The sequence below is a fragment of the Peromyscus maniculatus genome, chromosome 5, assembly GCF_049852395.1.
Source record: "Peromyscus maniculatus bairdii isolate BWxNUB_F1_BW_parent chromosome 5, HU_Pman_BW_mat_3.1, whole genome shotgun sequence".
In the NCBI taxonomy this organism is placed as follows: Eukaryota; Metazoa; Chordata; class Mammalia; order Rodentia; family Cricetidae; genus Peromyscus; species Peromyscus maniculatus.
This window is the reverse complement of record NC_134856.1, coordinates 12,294,524-12,312,706: the sequence shown is the minus strand read 5'-3', so window position 1 is coordinate 12,312,706 and position 18,183 is coordinate 12,294,524. Positions and strand designations below refer to the sequence as shown.

Here is an 18,183-nt window from a genome sequence, read left to right as displayed (position 1 = left end):
GCCATACTTTTGTCAGCTTAAATAATCTGTTAGAGAATTATGCTACATTATTTTGGTTTTTTTTTTTTTTTAGATTTATTTATTTTATGTGTAGGAGTTTTTTACTTATATGGATGTTTGTGGGCCATATGCATATCTGGTACCCACAGAAGTCAGAACAGGGCAACGGATCTCCTGAAACTAGAATAATGGACAATTATGAGCTGCCATGTGGATGCTGGGAATCAAATCCAGGTTCTCTGCAAGGGCAAGTGCTCTTGACTGCTGAGACATGTCACCATTCCCAGGGAATTTTTTTCCTTTAATTACATTTTTTTCATATGATTTATTCTGATCATAAGTAATATATTTATTTGAAAAAATTCATACATGTATATATAGAGGTTTTTTTTTTTTTTTTTTTTAAATCATATTCACCCCTCATGTTCTCTTTCTGTAACTTCTTTCAGGCCCTCTTGGTACATGTCCCTTCCAGCATTACTTCCTTTTTTTTTTTTTTTTTTGCAAATAACCCACTGAGTCCAATTAGCTATGGGACCATCCACTGGGACATGGCCAATCTGGCGATCTACCAGTGGCCAGTGTTTAGTTTTGTTTGCAGTTCAGCCTTTTTCTTTTCAGAATACATAGAATCTCTCCCTTCCCCTAATATTGTGCAAGTCCAAATTTAAAAATTTTTTGAGGTATTTAAGTATTTCTTAAAATAAGTGTTGACATGTTTTAGTTTTGTCTATGGTTTTGAGCTTTATATAAATGAGCTCTTATAATCTGTGTTCTTTTGTAGCGGCATTTTTCACTTAGTGCGTAGAGTCATAAACTCATCATCATTGCTCACCCGCTTTCCTTGCGGTCATTATGCTCCATGAATATGCTACAGTTTTATTCATTGCTGCTGCTGATAGACATCTGAGCCATTTTCCTTTTTCCCTGTTATGAATGATGTTGCTATGAATGTTTTCATATATGTCTCCCAGGTGCAATTCACAATTTCCATAGGTTGTGTACCTTGGAAAAGAATTAGTGAGTCATTAAAACATGTATCTTCAGCTTGACTAAATATTGGAAAAACTCCTACAGAGCGGTTGTATAATTCATATTCTCATCAGCAGTTTTTTGAGTTGAGTAACAGGATTCTGCAATAATTGCATGATTAAGATCTTTTTGTTAAGTTTCATCGTGCCAAAAGAAGAAACACCCTAACTGATTGATTTTTTTTTTCTTCTAGAGGAATTCAAAAGTTTTGCCCTAAAGCACCCAGAATATGCCAAGATATTTACAACGTACTTAGACCTCCAGACAAGCCATGTATTTTCATTGCCAGATGAAGTCCAGACAGCTCGGTCTGTGGCTAGTAATAAAGTCAGTCCTGAGAACCATGAGGAGGGCACCTCAGACAAAAAGGCTGATTAATCTGTGTTCCCGGGGAGGAAAGCTGTGCTTCTGCCTGCCATTGGAAAGGTGTTGATTGACAATATTGTAAATGTACTTACTAAGTAATGATGTTCAAAACAGACAGCTTTTTTACTAAAATGATATATTTTCTTCCTAAAATACTTTTATTAACCTGCATATATCAAGTAAATTCCTTTTGTCTTATATTGTACTTTTACCAGTTGCCTTAACTGGTGATAAATGCTGTATATTTTTATGAATTTTTCAGTTCAATTTTCATAATAAACTCATTAGTCTTCCTCTGTATGGGCCAGCATTAGTCAATGCCGTGAGTTTAGCAAGTACAAATGATTTTCAGCCCTTTCACATAATAATAATACTATGTTTTCTCTGTTTACTTTCCTTTCTGAAAATAAGGATAAGGAATCTGAAAAACATAGCAGAATTTTTATCTCTATTTTTGCAGATTTCTTTTCCCATTTAAATTTCAGTTTCCTCGGTCGGTCACCGGCTAGGAGAGGGGAGTGCACCCTTAGCTAGATGACATTTTCTAAGGGCACACAATCCCCTTGACATGCATCTCTATTGCAAGGTTCTTTAAAATGCCTGCTAAGGTCAGCAGATCCTTTGACGCTATCCATAGTGTAGAAGGGACCGTGTTTTGAAATGACTGCTGTGGCCACAAGCTGAGTGGGAATTACCTTATTGAAGGGAACAGTGATTGCCTAATGAGAAAATGAATTGTTTGCTACAGAGTTGAATTTAATTTGAGTTGGATGGTTCTGAAGGTAGCACTTTCCCAATAAATAAATCAGATTTGTTCTATTTATATATTGGTCAAATTAGTATTTTGTACCATCCAATCCAAGAGAGAGTTTTATTGAGTTTAATTTTCCTCTCAAACTTTAGAGTGTGTCAGAAATATTCACATGGAAAACAGAGGCTTCCAATGTGTCACCAACAGCCAAGGAATCAAAAAGTTTGTCATTGTATGGCCACAGTCTATGCCCAGGCAGAAATCCAGCAGCAACATATTCCCTCTAGGTTAGGTGAAAAATTCTCCAAATGCCATTTTTATTGGGCCCCATGTCTTCATACTCTTAATATCACTTATATTTCAGGTTTTGAATAAAGAAGCAATTTATTGAAAGAATGTACAAAAATAATTGGTTAATATTCTGCATTCAGTCTCTGAAACCAAATTCTTTGCTCTGGCTAGGTTTCAGAATCTATTAGACAGTCCACCTTAAGTTAGAGTTTTAAAGTTAGTTTTGAGGCCCCAAAGTCTCCTGAAAGTGTTGGAGACTGTATTTAGTCAAGTACCATGATTTTGAACTACTTTTACACATGAAGCAAGTGTCTTCTAAGTTAATGGCTAAAGACATATTTGAATAATTGAGTAACAAAGTTTTATCCTTAAGTGTATTAATTATTTGCTTTTCATGTGTCTTAAAGCATTTTAAGAGGCATTAGAAGAGCGGAAGCAATTGCTTAACTAATTAATTATGCTAAGTAATGTTTACAGTGATACCTGCCATGTGTGGTGAATGTATGTACTAGGTGAGCGCAGAAAGCCCACATGTTAATCTACTAATCATGGGAGAGTAACATTAGGAGTTAGAGGCTTTCTATGGAGCTCTCAAAAATGGTTCCACTATTTCCTGGTTTGTAGACCTCCACTTCTGTCAGTATGGCATTTCTATTTTATGATTTCATCAATGAACAAACAAATTTGCAATGTAAAACTTGACGACGACAAAGTTCTGGTTTTATGATGTTTACCTCAAATATACTTTTTTACTTAAAATACAGTTTGAATTTACATAATTATGGATGTAGTTCATCTTTTTTTTCATTGATGTTATTATGCTCTACAGAAAAAACTTAGACTCTACCCAAAGTAGAGTCTTTAGTAGTGGTGGTTTTTAGATTTTTTTTTTTTTATGTTATGTGCATGTTTTTGCCTGCATGTGTGTCTGGTCTGGTCATCATGTGTGTGCAGTGCCCATGGAGGCCAAGGAGGATTGATCCCCTGGACCTGGAGTTATGGATGGTTGTTAATCACTATGTGGGTGCTGGAACCAAACCCGGGTCCTCTAGAAGAGCAGCCAAGGCTCTTACCCACTAAGCCAGCTCTGCAGCCTCATGTTGTTATTCTTAAGGGGCTTGACTTGACCGGATGAATACTTGGCTGAATACTCGGCCGATTGAGCAGCCCTGGACCTTCCTGCCCTGAAATTTTCTTTTAGAGAAGCTTTCCTCCTCTTAAGATTGAAGGTTAGAAATTAAGTTCCACATGTATGGTCACATATACTAATTTGTAGAGGGAAAATGAGAAATATTATTTCTTAAAACACTTTGTAAACCAAACGCATTTCGATCAAAATAGTTCTCTTGGGAGATTATGATGTACCAAGTTGCTTAGAGACCAAGGTGTTTGCATTATGCGTGGTTAACTTTCCTCTTCCAGGTGTGAAAATTAGTGGTGATAGCTGTAGATGGATATATTACATTTGCAGCTGGGTGCAGTGATGCACACCTTTAATCCCAGCACTCGGGAGGCAGAGGCAGGTAGATCTCTGAGTTCAAGGCCAGTCTGGTCTACAAAGCAAGTTCCAGGATAGCCAGGGCTACACAGAGAAACCTTTTCTCAAACAAACAAAAACAAAAAAAAAAAAACCCACATTCATTTATTTGGGAGTGGAGGCATAGGCATGCTGTGACCATCCTGTGTGGAGGTCAGAGGACAACTTTATTGGAGTCAGTTCTCTATTTCTGCCATGTGAGTTCTGGGAAGTGAACCTAGGTCATCAGACTTGGCAGCAAGTGGCTTTCTTCAGTGAGCCACCTCACCATCCCACTTCTGGTGGGTGTTTAAGGGAGAATGGCCCCCTTTTGGAAGGTGTGTGTTCTCCACTCTGCATGAGGCACAGCAGAAAAGCTGCTTGATTCCCAGGCCCAGGAACCCCCATCATATCATTCTAAACACAGGATGGTTAATTGAAGGCAGTGTGTTTTTCTCAAATGGAAGGACATGGACTGTATGGACTAGACAAGCTGTCTGCTGTGAAAGTCCTTGGATGTTTGGTCTTTATATAGCAATCATTGAAGAAGGTAGTCTACTTGTAGAAAGCCATTTTCTAGGAAAGCAAACATATTTATGATGTATTAGTCCCACCCCACCCCCATACACACACACACACACACACACACACACACACACACACACTTGGATGAACTCTTTTTTTGTTGTTGTTCTTGTTTAGATTGTTGTTATGTCTTAGGAATCAAATACCTTCCACAGGTTATGTATTTGGACATTTGGTCACCAGCTGGTGGTACAGTGTTGAGAGGGAATGCGAATTTTAGGAGGTGGAGCTTCGATGGAGGAGGTGGAGCTCCAGAGGAGTGGCCTTGAGGTTTAAGCCTGGTCCAGCTTCTTGTCCTCCCTGCTTCTTAGTCCTAAGTAGGTCATGTGAACACGCAGTGGAGCATGGGTATTCTGTCACTAGTTCCAGTGAACAAAAACTAGAACTTAGTAAGTGGTAAAGTATACAATTAAGTCAGAATTTGCCTGATTCCAACAGCCATTCTTTTAACCATGAGGTAAAGCACCACACTGCCTGCTTTATAGAATTTACAGATTTAGCATCTGTCACATGTTTTCCCACTTGTCGGTTCTAGATATCATATTGTGACTTAGTTCTTAAATTGAAAACAGATAAATGTCATTAGAATAATTCTGGGACCCAGAGAGATGCCCGAATACTTTCTGGACTCCCAGCACTGACATGGAGGCGCTAACTAGCTAGAACCCCAGTTTCAGGCGATCTGATGCCCTCTTCTGGCTTCTATGAGCACCAGCAACATACATTCAGACAAGCACTCATATACATAAAAGAAAAATAAATTTAAAACAAAGAAAAAAGAATGGTCTGAACAATGAGCCATAACCAAATGGAGTAAGATAGATGAACTGCCAGCCAGTGAGAGTAACACCTCTGTCCTTCATTATGGTCCTACCTTCCTGTGTGAATTCTCCAGGTTTCTGTAAATTAGAGGTGAAGGGAGCTTCAGAATTCTACAGAAGCATTTCCCTGTGGGTGGTGCTAGAGCATTGGGTCTCCACTTCTCATCCTCTGCTGAGGTGCCCCTGTAGTCACAGAAGAGCGTGGAGGAGGAGCTGAGGGTCAAGGAAGAGCTGAGGGTCAAGGAGGAGCTGAGGGTCAAGGAGGAGCTGAGGGTCAAGGCCTTCATTCCAGCTGTTGGGGGATGTTTGTGTTGCTCACGCTCACCCACTCCTGAGAATTCTCTTGCCTTGCAGGAAGCATGGCAATCATTTTCAAAGAAGACATCACTTCGCAGTTACAGCTTAGCAAAGGCCACAGTTACAGTGTGGGTAAATGAAAACATTCGGCCCGGGACACAAAATCTCTATGGCCTGACTCCTCCCTGCATGCTACATCTCAGCTGCCCTCAGTCGCACCAGTTTCTGGTGACAAACCAAATCCCTGGACCCAATGTCTTACTTTCCAGCAAGCTGGCTAAAGCCAGTTCCAGTCTCGGAGTAGCTCCGCAGCTTTTTTGGATAGACTGTTCTCCTGATCTTCCCATGGCTTTCTGCTCTTCAGGTTTTAAGAACAGCTCCACACAATGCAGCTCACACTTCATACAATACTTGGTTTTGTTTACTCACAGGGTTGTATAGCCATCACTACAACCTAATGTTATCACGCTATGATCTTCATTCAGTGTTTAAATCAAATGTCCTATCATCTTTGGGAATTGCCTGTTATCAATCAAGCAGAGCTACGGACACTCTCAATCCCACCACCATTCTTGTTATACTTACCTGAAATGAGTTACTTATGCACATCCTTGTTGTCTGCCATTTCTAGTACTTAGGTTTCCCTGACACTTGATCTTTGCTGAAGAAATAATGGTAACGTTATCTTTTGTTTATTGTTCCTCACATGGTATAAGAAAAAAAATCTTTACAACAAACTTGAAAAGCTGGGGTTATTGTCTCTAAAGCTCACATAAAAGTTAAGGCCAGAGAAGGTTTACTTCTTGTCGAGAGTTGTATAACTGAACACTGGGGTAGGAATTCAAACCCAAGGCTGCCTGGCTGTCCATGAGATGACTTTTGATTAAGCTAATGTAATCTGGACCCATAAAATAACCACGGAGTTACATGTCAGGCCGAAGCTTCCAGAAACATGGGAACTAGATAATCTGAGAAGCCTTAAACCACAAAACCTCTAGAATGCTAAACATCATAAGCATGAATGGAAACACACAGAGGACTGTGCAGTGTATGAAGGGCAGTCCTCAATGCCAAACCTCAAAGGGCCGCAACCCGGGCTGTCTGAAGGGATGAGGGCTGAGGCTGTCTGTGGATGTGGGCCAACCTCACTTAAGGATGAGGCTCTAGGAGCAAAAGGTAAGACTTTTGTCTAGGATGGCGGGGGTTGGAACAGGCATCTCAGGGGAGAATAATATGCTGGCTAGATTCTCAGTGTGAGAGTGAAGTGAAAATTCATCTTCTGGCTGAGAGACAATGAGGACAGTTTTTCTCATCCTGGGTACCAGAATGTAGGGAGAGAGCTGATATTTTCATTTTCCCTTTCAATTCTTTTAACTGTATGGGGACACACTCCTTGGTCCGATATATGTCCAGGTGAAGGTCCTGTGTGCATTTATGAAACTAATATACATCTCAGATAGGTATCTTATAGTCTATCCTTTCTTACAATTCCTCCCTCCCTGGTGGTGTGTGTGTGTGTGTGTGTGTGTGTGTGTGTGTGTGTGTGTGTGTGTGTGTAAGACTTGATGCAGCTTGATTTCAAACAGTACTAGGCCTTTAACATGGGATGCTTACAACAATATACTTTGACTTACTCCACCCCATGATGGGTACTGATGTCAAGTATCCTGTTTACATCTTAAAACTCTCAAGTAACACTTTTACCATTTTTATTTTAATCAGTAAACTGTATGTAAGAGAAAGAATCCAAGAGGGGAGAGAAGAACTCTTATATTTATCTCCATATTTCTTAAATATTTCTCTTTCTTTTTCTTTTTTCTTCCTTTCTCTGTCTCTGTCTCTGTCTCTGTCTCTGTCTCTCTCTCTCTCTCTGTTTCTTTTTGTAATTCCACCTTTCATTACTTCAGAATGTTATTGAACAATTCTTAAACATATGCTTTATGAAAATAATTCTTAAAACTTCCTTTGGTTTGAATATGTTTCTGTTTTCATTTCTGAAGAATATTTTTTTCTGGATAAATAATCCTAGGTTACTCCCCCCACCCCACCCCCCGCCCCCCCCCACACACACGCACACATACACACATTAATTTAGAGATCCCACTGTCATCTTCCTCTTGTTTCTGATGAACAATTAATAGCAATTTTCTTCATAATCTTCTCCTATGTAATGAATTCTCTTGTTTTCACTTTATTCTTATTTTTTTGTGTATGAGTGTTTCACCTGCATACATGTCTATTTGCCATATATGTTTAGTCCCATGGATAACAGAAGAGGGCATGGGTCCCCTGGAACTGGAGTTACATATGGTTGTGAGTTGCCCTGTGAGTGCTGGGAATTAAACCTGGGTCCTCTGGAAATGCAACCAATGCTCTTAACCACTGAACCATCTCTGTAATGTATTCTTATCATCAGGCTACTTGTAACATTTTTCTCTTATTTCTGGTTTTAGAGAATTTTATTATGGTTTACCTAGATGTATGTGATCTTTTTTCTTTTGGTGTGTGTGTGTGTGTGTGTGTGTGTGTGTGTGTGTGTGTGTGTTTTATTGCTTCTTTTATTTTTTGAGGTTATAGTATAATTATATAATTTCCCCCTTCCCTTTCCTCCCTCCAAACTCTCCCATGCATTTCTTCTTGTTCTTTTTCAAATCCGTACTCTTGTTTTCCTTATTCTTTTCTCATTGATTGTCATTGTGTGTGTGTGTGTGTGTGTGTGTGTGTGTGTGTGTGTGTGTGTGTGTGTGTGTGTTCCTAAATATACAAATACAGCCTGCTCAGTATGTCTGTTACTTGTCTTCACATGGTTTGTTTCTAGGGCTGACCATTTGGTGTTGAATAGTAGAGTGGTGTGCTCCTCCCTAGGAAGACTGCTTATCCCACTCACAGCCTTCCTTAGGTGCCTGTAGTTCTTTGTGTAGGACTGAGGCCTCCTGGACTTTCCCTGTCCATGTTAGCATGTCTATTGTTGTTGTCCTTTTGGGGCTCATGTTTAAGCAGTCATGTTGGTGTTAGTATTTCTTTTGTTGGACTTTTTCCAATATTTTAGCTTGCTATTTCCATCAAGTTTATAAAACAAATGTCTGAGGGAAGTTCTCCAAAAATATTGTAACTGATAAGAGAAGGAATGTAGAGACATTGTGGGAAAGGGAAGAATATGGTAAACAAAGAGAGTGGTTTCAGTCGACCCTTGAGTTGTCTAAATTATGTTTGATAACTAATCAGAAAGGACCCTGTATGGTTACCTCTAAATGTATCTAGGAACAATATTGAAGATGATCATTTTATAAATGTGTGAAGGTAAAGGGACACAAAAGTAACACCACTGTACCTAAGCTGGTAGATGACACCCAGACATGAAGTGAGTGAGTGGACCTATCCAGATATCAAGGGAATGTACCTACTCAGAGCAATCACTTAAAAACCTGTAAGAGGTGCTCAAAAACACTAACAATAAATAGATGGAATTAGAAAAATGTTCAGAAAGTCAGGGGAGAGAAAAGTCAAAAGCAGCAATAAATAAATAAATAAATAAATAAATAAATAAATAAATAAATAAATAAATAAATAAATAAATAAATAAATAAAAGACAGATGAAAGCCTTAACATCTTAATAACTGAATGGAATGTGAGTACCCAAACAGACCATTTAAAAGGCAGAGATTAGTCTGTTGAATTTTAAAAACTACACAATTGTTTACTGTCTGTAAGAAGCTCACTTCAAGCATAACCATATTAAGTATTATATTAGGGCTGTCCAAAGAAACAGACTGAGACCAGAAGATGTACGTGTATGTTGTGTACATGTGTATATGTATACCAATATGTGCATATGTATGTTCATAGCGAAAGACAAAGAGAAAGAATTTAAAGACTTCTTCCACAACTATAGAGGCTGGCAGATCAAAATCTTCCAAGTCTGTGTTAGGTTAGAGACCCAAGGAAGGCTTGGGGTTACATCATAAACTCAGATACAGTTTGAAGACAGAGTTTCCTTTTCCTGAGGGGGCCCCAGCCTGATTTTCCTTAACTGAGTGCTGAGTATGAGCCTCTCATTTATTCAAAAATTGGGGAAATGAGAGGCAGCAGGATGACTCCACCAGGAAAGGCACCTCTACATGTACACCTGCTTGTGTATCCTCTCCCTTCACCCCACCCCTCTCTCACACATGTGTGCAATTAATGAAATAAATAAAACTGGGTAAATACCCTTCAGAGGCCGACTGGCCCACTGAGATGGAACTGAATTGAAATGGCACTGACCACTTTACCTCCATAAGCCTGACTGGTAGACCACAGTGATGATCTGAGTCTCCTAGAATTAGTGTTGATTCAGAGCCAATGTCCAGTAATTCTCAAAAGGCCTGCTACTTCCTTTTCTACAATACAACCCCTTACCATTCCCGGTGAAGAAGGTTGGGGAAATTTTTTTTTATTTTAAAACATAACATGTGTCAAAGTTCAAAGGTCAAATGTCTCCTTCCCATCAGATTCTGCCCACATATCCCTATTTGATTTTTTTATTTACATATTTATTTATGTGTATGTGTTTTATGAATTTATGTGCACCACATTCATGCAAGAGTCCTCGGAAAGTCAGAAGAGGATTGTGGTCTCCGGGAACTAGAGTTAAATGTGATCACAAGTTACCAAGTGGGTGCTGGGAACCAAATGTGTGTCTTCTACAAGAGCAGCAAGTGCTCTTAATCACTGAGCCATTTCTCCTCACCGCCCCTACCAAATCTTTTAAGATTCATCCCTTCTTAACCAGTGCTTTGACTTCAATAGTAGATTCTCTACAAGAGTAAGACCTCAACTTGTATTTTGTTCAGCTCGCTACAGGATGAGAGTCTGAATTGAATTTTAGCAGTCCCTGTCCTGAGATATGAGCCTCCTTCAGGGCACATAAAGTTTTCAGGTCATTTATATGGTATTTGAGCTGAGATTTCAAACCCTTGAGCTCATCGTTTTCTTTCCTTACTTTGTCCCTTGACATTAGAAGTAAAGTACTAGTCTCATTCCACAGTGTGAGGAATATGCTCTGAAGAAGACATAGACAGCCAAATGCTTGATTCCCATAAATGATTGACTTGGACAATTTAGTGGTGATGTCTTCCTTACCTTCATGGCTACATCAAGCCATGGCTGCTCTTTATTACTAGAAATGGAGTCATTAATGTCCTTACATATAACCACGTTGGAAAAACCATCCCAAAAGCCCAGAATTAATTCCAGAAAGCCCATCCTTAAATCCTTTTCCTCTAAGATGACTTTCCATGTCCAAAATATGAGGGCTAAAATTCCCTCAAGATAGAAAGAAGGTGGTACATGACAGGTATGACAATGAAAGTTTCTCAAAAGAATGGCACCTTCCCCTGAACCTTCTGCAAGACTAACTAATTAGAACTTTAGTGATGTGGATAACTCCAGAGCCAAATTATACTGGGCATCTTTACCTTCTTAATCCATGTATTGTCATCGTCCATATATGACTTGACATTCTTGAGAGCATTAGATGAATCCATTGAATGTAAGAACAGAACCCCGATTTCCAACCAACCAATGAGCTACGGATGTTGTCAGATGGCTTCTGAGGCCTAGCAGTTTTCCTTGCTTTGTTTTAACCTTCCTTATGTGTTTCCAGTGTGGATTTGAAAAGTCCCTCATATGTGTATTTGAAAAGTGCCTTGATTTATGGTATTTTTTTTATTCTGTCCCTATAAAGCATCATGAAACTCTTACCACATTGGAACATGGAATCTTGGAAACCTGAATCTGTGTTTCCAGGTCATGGTCACTCAAATTTGCCTCCAGAATAAAGTATCTCTTTTATTCTATGAGGTGATGGTTGTTTTTGTGTCAACAGATAGACAACTAATAAGGAATTAGCTTTTGTGATTATGGAAGCTGACAAGTTGCTAGAGACCAAAGACAGGCTTGATATTTGAAGAGGCACTATTTCAGTTCAGGTCAAAAGGCAGGAGAACATCAGTGTCCGTGTCCAAGGCAGCCAGGCAGGAGGAGGAGGTTTCTTTTTCTCATGGAGGCCTTTCTTATTCTCCTCAGACCTTCAGGAGAATGTGTTGGGCCCTCCTACTTTAAGAGGCAATCTGCTTTACTTAAGTCTACTGACTCAAATATTAATCTCATCTAGAAATATGTCTCGGTGGGACCTCCATTTGTCGCCGTAACGCCCGCATTACCGATACCCGTTTACCATGTCTGAGCGAAGGGCTGCGGATTAATCCCCTTATAGTAATCAGCATACCGATGTCGTAGCCGTTCCTGGCGAACTTACTACCGACGTCACCGTTCTGGAGAACTTACTGACGTCACCGCTCTGTGTGTTGAGTTCTGAATCCTCTTCGACCCCTCACTGTTGTGGATATCATTCTATATAAATAAAACACTGATGGCCAGCGACCAGGCAGGAAGTAGGTGACCAGGCAGGAAGTATGTGGGACAAGGAGAGAGGAGAATTCTGGGAAGCGGAAGGCTGAGGAGAGACACTACAGCCACCGCCAGGAGAAGCAGCATGTAGAGACTCTGGTAAGCCACCAGCCACATGGCAAAGTATAGATTTATAAAAATGGGTTAATTTAAGATAAAAGAACAGTTAACAAGAAGCCTGCCACGGCCATACAGTTTATAAGTGATATAAGCGTCTGAGTGATTATTTTATAAGTGGATTGTGGGACTGCAGGGCTTGGGGAACCTGGAGAGAAGCCCTCCAGCAACACCTCACCTGGTGTCCGAAGTTTCCTTCCCGGGTTTCGGCACCAGTTGCGGCGCACTCCTCGGCCAGCGAGGAAGAACGACCACCACTCAAGGATTCTTCTCAGATCACACTTTATTGGAGCGCCTCTTGGTTAAGGGAGAGCGGGAGGTGAGGGGCCCCGAGGACTAAACTGCCACTGCTTATAAAGGGAATCAGGCAAACGTGCCGTACTGTGATTGGGTCCCGCCAGAATGCTAGCACGGGGAGCCACGGGATAGGCTGAGGACATAAGGCCAATTACCATACTCGTGCATCATAGCCAAATATGGAGTTGTTTACAGCTAGGCTACCAGAACGCCAGCGCCATCTTAGAATGGTGGCTCCCTACAGAAATGCATACAAAGATTGCTTAAACAACTTCTTGAGCATCACATGGTCCAGGTTAGTTGAAATTAAGTATAGCATAACTTAAGTATAACCTTTGGTCTAAAGCTACACCTTATACAAAAATTAGTTCAAAATGACCACAAGCTTTACTATAAAATACAAACCTGCCACACTAAGTGAAACATAGGTACTATTTGGGGTCTATATTATTCTGCTACTATAACAAAATATCCACAGTTGGGCACTTACAACTTAATCTCCTATTTTTCAAGGATAGAAGCCTGAAGAGTCTGGTGCTGGCTGTGGTGATGATGAGAACAGGAGCTATAATCTGGTCAGGTTGGGTGGGGACCCCAAAGCAAGGATTCCGAGAACACCCTTGCTGGAGGCCAGGGATGCCAGAAGGGAGCTCTGGTTCCTGTCTCTTTGTTATCTCCTAAATGAACATCTCTGCCCGGAGGCTATATTTGACTAGATGCTGCAACGGAACGAGCTCTACTGTTACACAAACCCCCACCCTTAGGCTCCCACCTAGGTATCTGTAAGAAATTTCTCTTTAAAACTCATCCTTTGTGGTCCACAAATTTCGTTCTTTGAAATCCTAGGGACAAGAGACAAGAACCTTGAATTCCTGAGACAAGACAAGACCCGAAAATCTGGAAAGTCACTGGCTCAGGCAACTTTGGTGATCATTATGTTTTCTAGAACCCAGGCTCTCCAAGACAGATTCTATTTTTCTCACAGGTGTCCCAATATTCCTGTATCACTTGGTATCCTCTGTCTGTGGTAACCCCCTCAAACAGACAGAATCACAGAGGACGCATGTGTGAGGGACAAGAAGCTAAAGAGTGATCATTCTCTATGATACTTTTACTTCATCTGAGAACACAACCTCAGTGACTTAATACCCCCTCACCCCAGAAGCCCCCACTCTTAAAGGCTACACCACCTTTTAGCATCACCACAGGAGATCCAACTCCCAATACACAAACCTCCGGGCAACAAAGCACATTTGAAATGTAGCAAATTCTGAGAATAAATGAAGAGTTTTAGACTAACATGAAACAAAAATTGATTAACAGTGCATCATCAAAATTTAAATCTTTTGTTCCATGAGACCTTATTGAGATGACAGGATGAACTACATATTTAGAGTAATTTTTTACAAATCAGATACCCAAAAAAGTAGTATCTAAAATATATAAAGAACTCCTCAAACCCATTGGCAATGAGAAAATGGTTAAAAGATACAAGCAGACACTTCACCCCAGAGATCTAGCAGATGGCTGATAAGCACATGAAAGAATGTTCAACATTATTATATCAGGAGTTGCAAATGAAATCCCAATGAAACCCACCTACATACCATCAAAATGACGAGAATAAAAACTGTGACACTCTCAGCTGCTGACAAGGAAGTGGGGAGCTAGAACACCCATATTATGCTGTCAAGGGTGTAACCTGGTGTGACTCTGTGGAGAACAGGTACTTGACAACTTCTTTAAAAAAAAAAAAATTAAACGGCTCAGTGATCAAAGCACTGTTCTGAACATTTGCGTAAGAAAAGTGAATGTTTATGTTCCCACAAGTTTAAACATTTATAACGACCTTATTCATAATTACAAAAATGTGTAGCCAAACCAAATCTACATTAAGAAGTGGATAAACTGTAATATTTCTGGAATATTGTAAGAAATAAATTTGGGGTTGTAAATAAAGAGACCACTCCTCCAAGTGAAGTGTCTGGACAAGGCAAACTTCACTCTTGACCAAGGGGGTATACTCAGAAGATCAAACCCAGGAAATGCACTTGCTCTTCTAGTTCGGGTGGTGACTGTGTCTTTTCCCCATTGGCTGGGGACTCTCATGGTCTTATTCAATTGGCCAGTCTTAAAGAACTGACTCCCAAGGAATGAGGGAGGAAGAGGAAAGGGGTCCTGGAATGCAGAATGTAAATAAATGTTTTACCAGGTTGGTGGAGGGCCTTAAGACATTTATGTAAAAGTCTTATAAGGTGAGGAAGATAAAAGATTTGAATTTCATGTCCTAAACACAAGTTCTAGAATTTGATAGAAAAGACTCATATTTAATATTTCTTACACTATGGAGTAAAAAAGAACAAACCATTGATAAAATCAACAATCTCGATGAATCTGTATGTCACAAAAATGTATGACACAAGAGAAGAGCTAATTTCTCCTGGCTGCATACAAATGACAATTCCTTTTACAGAGCATTATTGAAATGACAGAATTATGAAAATGGAAAAAGATTAGTGTTCACCATAGGCCAAGCAGATAGGAAGGCTGGAGGAGTGGGATGTGGGTAGCTATAAACAGCCACGTAAGGAACCCGTGTAATGGAAGTATTCTGTGTCAACGCCATCATTCTGATCGTGGCAGCTTTGCTAAGTGGTACCCCAGAGGACACAACACAAAGAGTTCACAGGATCTTTGCATTATAATTGCTGGTGAATTTACAGTTACCTCCCCCCAAAAAACAATCTGTTAAAAAAAAAAAAAAACCTTTGGAAAAATTGATTACAAGAAAAGTCATCTTGGGAATGTAATGTGAGCATAAACATATCTTGAGAATGTTTTAAAATCATAAGGGAACACTATGAGACACATTCTGTCAGTGTTTTTGAAGTCTATATCAAATGAGTATTAGTTATGTGTATGGAGTAGGGTTGTGCCCATGAGTGCCCTCGGAGTCCAGAAGTGTGCATTGTATCTCCCAGAGCTGGAGTTACAGTCGGTTGTGAGATGCCCAACATGGGTATGAGGAACCCAGCTTGGGTCCTCTGTGAGAGTAGTAAGCACTCTTAACTGCTGAGCCATCTCTAAAACCCCTCAAATATTTTAAAGGAAAATCTAATAAATCGGTTGGGGATTTAGCTCAGTGGTAGAGCGCTTGCCTAGCAAGCGCAAGGTCCTGGGTTCGAACCTCAGCTCAAAAAAAAAAAAAAAGAAAGAAAGAAAATCTAATAAATCTAATTTAAGGAAAAAACACACATTCTATACATATAATGAACCACAGATATGTACAATTATATTGTGCCACTTTAAAATAAAGTGGGTTTTTGTTGTTTTGTGTATGTTTTTTGTTTGTTTGTTTTTGTTTTTGAGACAGGGTTTCTCTGTGTAGCCCTTGCTGTCCTGGAATTTACTCTGTAGAGCAGGCTGGCTTGGAACTCGGAGATCCACCTGCCTCTGCTTCCTGAGTGTTGGGATTAAAGGGGTGGGCCACCAGCAGCATAAAAGTTTTTTTTTTTTTGTTATTGTTTGTTTGTTTTTTAAGAGAAGGGGCTGGAGAGACAGCTCATCCAATTAGGAGCACTTGCTACTCTTCCAGAGGACCCAGATTGCATTCCCAGCACCCACATGGCACCTCACAGCTGTCTGTCTCTGCCCTCCACAAGCACTGCATGCAGGTGATGCATAGACCCACATGCAAGCAAAACATCTATACACATAAACAAAAAAAATAATTAAAATAAAAGAAAAAGAAATCCTGAGTAATTCTACAATCATGGACATTTGATTAATGGTCTACAGGTAATCCCTAAGTAGCCCCCTAATATATCTGCATGGGGTGTTAAAACTTTAAACACTGAAGCAATGATTGCTCCACAGTTGTGTATGCTCTAGCAGAGTAGGAGAGTCACCTTGATAACCCAACAAGGAAAAGCATCCTAACTATTGTACTTCATTTATGAGTAAATTATCAAATTTGATTGAAATGCATAAAGGACATGAATTTGTGGTCTCATTCCAAGAATCTAAGGAGGTTTTAGCATTAGAGAATATGTTTGTGTAATCGAATTCACATTGTATTACTTTTCTATGGCATCTAGTACTGACTCATCTCACTGTGTGATCACCGCATGTCCAAGGGGCTGAAACAGAAATGTCCATAGGCTGCACTGATTCCTCCTGTGGGGCTTGAGGGAGAAGAAATGTCTTTGCCTGTTGCACCTTCTATAGGCCGCCATTTTCCCCAGCTCATGGCTCTCTCCTCTGTCTTCAAAGATTGCTAAGATAATAAAGTTGTTTTCACTTCATTTTGTTCTAACCCCTTTGCCTGGATTTCTACTTTCAAGAGTCCACCAAGAAAATCCAGAATAGTTTGATTGATTAGTAACTTTAATTACATCTGCAATCTTAAATTTTTTTTTTTTGCGAAGCAAAGAAGCATATTCATGGGTTAAAAAAACATAGGAAAGGAGTATTTAGGAGGTTAATAGTCTGCCTATATATTCTTCAGAAAGTAAACATCACAGTATAAAAACTGTATTAGTCAGTTTTCCATTACTATAACAAAATACCATGAAAATCAACTTTCAAAGAGGAAAGATGAATTTGGTTCACAGTCTTGAAGGTTCCAGAATCTGACTTGACAACTTCTTGTGGCAAGGCAGTAAGATCATGGTGAGGAGTGCTTCACGTTGGAGCAAGCTACTTCACGGCAAACAGAAAGTGAGGAGGAGGAAGGGGATAGGGTACCAACACCTCTTCCCAGAGCATGCCTGTCGTGATCCAATGTCTTTCCATTGGGCCTCACCCACCAAAACTTCTGCTCCCTCCCAATAACTCCATGGCTCAGGGACAAAGATCTAACACTTGGGCTCTGGAAGATATGTATGTGAAGCATGGCAATCACAATAGATTAAACAAGACATTCACAGAATTCTTCCTCCCCTTGTAATAAGCATCTCGGTATATAGAGAGACTTTCTTCGCTTGGTTGTGTACCAGAAACCTCAAGAAAATACACACTTATGAGAGCATTCCTCTAAAACCTGGAAGGAGACAAGAATCTACTGTCCTGATTCCTGTGATTCCTAGTCACCTAGTCACTGCTGTAGTGGCAGTTGTATTCAACACACAGAGACAAGAAAAGCCAGGCACAGGAAAAGGAAAATAAAACAAAATTTAACAGTCTACAGATTAATTAGTACAGTTCACAAGGACACGACCCTGAGCTAGGCATGCTCATCCAGGAGCTCAGAAGACTAGAGAAGGAGGAGCATCACACGTTTGTGAGTTCAAGGTCAGCCTGGGCTAGAAAGAGCAGGATACCATCTCAGAAACAGAACAAAATAGAACAAGACTGCTATCCAACCACTGTAAAACGAAATGCTTTAAAGAAGGGCATGTAAGGATTATCTACAATAATTTCACAAGAACTTTGTTGAAGAAATTCTGGAAACATTATTGGAATTCATTCACTAAAGACAAGGAAAAATAGGAAGACATAATTAAATTTATAGGCTGACTTCATGGGCTAACCACGAAGGTTTCCGTCAATATCTCATAAATTCCAAGTGCTTACAGAGAAGCTCCTCTGAGGTAGGCAAGGGCTTGTGTGTACAGGGGCAGAGCTGATAAACACAGATGAGGAAGCTGTAAAGTGTGTG

At 39.9% G+C, this 18,183-nt stretch overlaps 1 protein-coding gene across 2 annotated transcripts in view; it reads left to right on the top strand.

The window, feature by feature from the left end:
* Positions 1-3,219, top strand: part of Lpcat2 (lysophosphatidylcholine acyltransferase 2) — a 61,414-nt gene extending 58,195 nt beyond the window's left edge. For both annotated transcript variants that reach the window (XM_006984049.4, XM_076571704.1), the window contains one exon: positions 1,226-3,219. In XM_006984049.4, the coding sequence (XP_006984111.1) occupies positions 1,226-1,410 (185 nt within the window). In that variant the 3' untranslated portion in view covers positions 1,411-3,219. The remainder of the gene's footprint in view (positions 1-1,225) is intronic.
* The last annotated feature ends 14,964 nt before the right edge of the window (positions 3,220-18,183 follow it).